General features: G+C 45.7%; 1 protein-coding gene across 9 annotated transcripts in view; it reads right to left on the reverse strand.

The window, feature by feature from the left end:
- The window catches only part of LOC114460087 (gamma-aminobutyric acid type B receptor subunit 2-like), a 19,424-nt gene extending 15,434 nt beyond the window's left edge, over nt 1–3,990 (reverse strand). For 2 of the 9 annotated variants that reach the window (XM_028442121.1, XM_028442115.1), the window contains exons 1-10: nt 3,730–3,990; nt 3,457–3,594; nt 3,234–3,395; nt 2,358–2,483; nt 2,214–2,282; nt 1,993–2,139; nt 1,730–1,888; nt 1,497–1,557; nt 1,334–1,411; nt 1,120–1,228 (exon numbers count right to left, since the gene is read on the reverse strand). In XM_028442121.1, coding sequence (XP_028297922.1) covers nt 1,120–1,228; nt 1,334–1,411; nt 1,497–1,557; nt 1,730–1,888; nt 1,993–2,139; nt 2,214–2,282; nt 2,358–2,483; nt 3,234–3,395; nt 3,457–3,594; nt 3,730–3,912 — 1,232 coding nt within the window. In that variant the 5' untranslated portion in view covers nt 3,913–3,990. Of the gene's footprint in view, nt 1–1,119; nt 1,229–1,333; nt 1,412–1,496; nt 1,558–1,729; nt 1,889–1,992; nt 2,140–2,213; nt 2,283–2,357; nt 2,484–3,233; nt 3,396–3,452; nt 3,595–3,729 lie in introns of those variants that run through there. The other 7 variants (XM_028442118.1, XM_028442116.1, XM_028442119.1 and 4 more) reach the window with 7 other exon arrangements.
- Between the last annotated feature and the right edge of the window lie 475 nt (nt 3,991–4,465).

The following is a 4,465-nucleotide window of genomic DNA, read 5'->3' on the forward strand; positions in this document are numbered from 1 at the left end:
TAGTGAGTCCGAAGCGATATCGATCCATGGTCATATCTATATATGACCGAACCTCTTTCTCTCTCACACACACACACTGGAGCCATTTTTCCATCTGTTATGGCGAAATTATTAGTTATGCTTAATAATATATTTACTCATATATTTTAATCCTTAAGCCTTGGGTTGTAACTTTCCATTGTGTCAACTTTGCTTCTTACTCTGGGTCAGACCGCCTTGTCCAAAGCACATGATACGTTCCCCAAAACAACCTCAAGGCCAGATGCGTAGGCACTCTCTGTGCACGCACTCACATGGCTACACACACTCACATACTCACACATACACACCCCATACACATCCATTCATACACACAAACACATAAATGCACACACCTCCGTCTCCATGACAATCAAGCAGATACCAGGGAACAGACTGTTTGACCCAAGAAGAAAATGTTTTTTTCTTCTTCTCTCTCCCCACCTCCTCCACTCTGTCCTGTCTTTATCTCCCGGGAGGGAGGAGGGAGGGGGGATTGAGCAGGGATATACGTGATGTGTCAGAATTGTGTCTCACTCTGCCTTCGGACGTCCGGCCGGACAGTCACTAATTTTTGTTCCATCTTTGTCTTTTTTACTTAGTTATATAATAAATCTTTTTTTTATAAAATCATCAATGCTCCGACTGGACTCCATCATTCAACCAGAGCAATAAATCATGTCTCCAAATGAGGTCAACCGCAAATTCTGCCGTAACACATCTCTGTTGTGTTTTCTGTCCACATTTACTGCAGCGATGATCTCTGCGTGTGTGTTTGCACCTCCTTCTCAGTCGTGGTATTTTCTGGTTCCAGATTTCATGAATTGCATTGCGTCCCCTGCATTCATTTATTTGCTTTTCCCCCTCCCCTTTGTTCCCCCTGGGAGACCCGCCTACTATACATATTCATTAGAGGGAAACGCGCTAAATGGAATGAGGGTGCATTTAATTTAATTTAATTTAATTTTTAATTGCTTTATTAATCCCTGAAGGGAAATGATGTTACACTCTGTTATTTTTAGGGACATGCTTCTCACACACACAGGCCCGAATCACACACATGCACACGCATTTGGAAGTGGGTGTGTGTGTGTGTGTTACTGGCGTCCACTGGTGGCAAGGATTTTGAGAATGATGATGATGATGATGATGGCAGCTGATGATGAAAGGATGAAGAGGAGCAGGAAGCTGGAGGTTGAATCTGTGGGAGCTTCAACACAACAGATACACAACTTAGTACACACGAAAATAATGAATGCACACACACGCACGTACGCACGCACGCACGCACGCACACACACACACACACACATACCGTTAAAGTGTAGCTTTGAGTTCAGGTGTAGCTGTTGAGTTCTGGTACTGAAGTTTCCCACCAACACACTGCTGTTACCTGCACACACACACGCACACACACACAGGTCATATTGTTTGTGTGTGTGTGTGTATTAATGTGTGTGTGTGATTTCTAAGCTCACCTTGAAACTGGATCACATCAATACAGGATGTTCTCTCACCTTGATAGAACGACACCAAACCCTGAAAACACACACACACACGCACACACACACACACACACACACACACAACACACACACACACACACACACACACACACACACACACACACACACACACACACAAGTCACACACACACACAAGTCACACACACACACACACAAGTGACACACAAACACACACACACTCTTACAGTCAGTCCTATGAAGTGTGTTCTCCTCAGGGCCTCCATCAGCAGCCTCCTGGTGTCTCTCCTCTGATTGGTCGGATCGCCCCATCTTTCTATCCTCAGCTCTTTGGTCACATGACTCAGAGCTCCGCCCCCCACCAAGAGTGAATCATGAAGAAGATCCTGTGTGTGTGTTTGGGTGATCACATGACAGGAAGTGAAGGAGTGATGCGCACACATTAACCTCAGATGAGAAGACACACAGACACACACACACACACACACACCTGCCCTGTGTCTCTGGTCCTCACAATGACAGATCTGTCAGATGCAATCCTCACATGGTCCTTGGAGCAGATGATTGACGCCCTCCTGTCTGTTGGTCCAATCAGCAGCCACTGATACTGAGGACTGACCAGGTGGAGTCTGTATGCCTGAGAGGGACAGACAGATTGACTGGGTTCACTCTAAGGTGGCTGTCTGTCTGTGTGTCTGTAGATGTCCTCACACAGCAAAAGAAGACCTCAGCATCCTGGTCCTCTAACAGAGCCACAATGGTACGGACGTCTGTGTCCTCCTTGAAACAGACAAACCTGCGTGTTAGTAACTCCTCCCCATCCACAAAGCTGCACCTGAATGCAGCATCCCTCACGGTGCATTCACTGACAGTCCATAGCTTCAGTGTCCTCAGGCTACTGCAGATGTCTTCAGAGACTCTGAGATGGTCCACCTGAAGTCCTACTTTCAGCATCTGTCGAACCAAGTCCTCTTTCATCTGCTGGACCAACAGGAACTAGTTCAGACCAGCAGGTCCAGTGCCAGGCCTGAATAATGCTGCGTTTGATTGCTCTCGGAACCCGGAAAAATCTGGGTCGTCAAATTCACCCTTCGAGGTAAATGCGTTTCATTCAGTGAGCGCAAAAAACATGACCAGCTGAAGTGAGCTGATGTTTGTTTTTGTATATTTTGAGGAGCAAAAATATCTTCTGGAAAACTATATGTTTGCTACTTACGTAATCCTGCTTGTGTCATAGACCCATAGACTGTAGAAACTAAACGTTCATCACTATTGATACAGTGCGGAGTTCAAATGAACAGAGGGAATGGAAACTCTACAAAGTTCTTCTACACTTTTAGTAACACAAATGTAAATTAGACAACACATAAAAGTAAACGTTGAGGAGAAAGTGACAGTTTACGTACATTTCACGCAGTGCGCCGCCATTTTGAGAAAACCTCATTCAGACGGACTCAGGCTGTTAGGATCCTGATAGAATCACTGAGTCGGAGTCCTGAGCTCAAAGGTCGTTTTATTGAACTTTTATCCAGGTTCTGAGTGCAATCAAGGCAGCATTAAACCTTCTTAAAAGGGAGGAGTCATTGGTGTGATGTCATAGAGAGGTTGTGGCCTAGTGGTTACTGGAGGGTCAAAGGTTCTAATACAATGTGGGCATCACTGTACTCCTCAGGGATGTGTGGGATCCTGTACAGGTGGGACACTAAAGTATAATCAAAAAGGGGGTGGAACCTGCGTTTGTCTCCTCCTATCCTGAGCGAGCACTCCGACTCTGGTCCAATGGTATTCCTGCAGCAGTCTGACGATGGCCCTGTTCTGGTTCTTATTGGATGGAGCCATGCTAAAAAGTCCCTCCCACTTCTTACCAGATGGGGGCGGAGCCTCATATGACACCTAAGCACAAGGAACCAACCAGGTAACTAATATTCAGAGAAACTGATTGGTCAGCACTCACCTGAACTAGGTCCAGAGCTGCCAGGGCTCGGCCAATCACAGCGTTCACCTGAGGACATGCCCCTCCCAGCAGTAGTAGGTAGTTCGGCTCCGCCCACAGAGAATCAAAAAGAGATCGAAGTGCAGAGGACACATTACACTGTAAACAACATCAGCTATATCAATAATAATAATAACCATTAAATCATCTGTGATAACGGTGAGTATCTGATGCTTTATAAAGGCGCCTGGCCCCGCCCCCTCAGCTGATTGGCTGATATCCTGACGCTCTCACCGGAAGCTGAAGTCTATGAAGCTGCAGGTCGAACTTTCTTAGAAGTTCCAGTTGGTCCCTGAGCTCCTTCAGAGACAGACTGGACCCACTCCCCTCTGGCTCCACCCACAGGATGGGCGGCAGGAACGACGGCCAACCAGAACCGACTAAGAGCAAAACCAGGAGAACCTGCAACTCCATCATCTGTCTGTCCTCAACACGAGAGAGAGACTGGGAGCAGGAAGTAATCCTGACCGCCAGAGTAATCCAGAGTAATCCTGTTAAAGGATCAGAGACGCACAAGTCCCAGTAACACACATTAAAACAGTAATACACTGACACACACAGTAACACACATAGTAACACAGTAACACACATACTAACACAGTAACACACATACTAACACAGTAACACACATAGTAACACACACAGTAGCACACACAGTAACACACATACTAACACAGTAACACACATAGTAACACACACAGTAGCACACACAGTAACACACATACTAACACGGCAACACACATACTAACACAGTAACACACACAGTAACACACATAGAAACACACTGACACACACATTAACACACATAGTAACAGTAATTACACTGACACACACAGTAACACACATTGTAACACAGTAACACACATAGTAACACAATAGAAACACACTGACACACACAGCAACACACATAGAAACACACTGACACACACATTAACACACATAGTAACAGTAATTACACTGACACACACAG

This window comes from Gouania willdenowi, unplaced genomic scaffold, assembly GCF_900634775.1.
Source record: "Gouania willdenowi unplaced genomic scaffold, fGouWil2.1 scaffold_3_arrow_ctg1, whole genome shotgun sequence".
In the NCBI taxonomy this organism is placed as follows: domain Eukaryota; kingdom Metazoa; phylum Chordata; class Actinopteri; order Blenniiformes; family Gobiesocidae; genus Gouania; species Gouania willdenowi.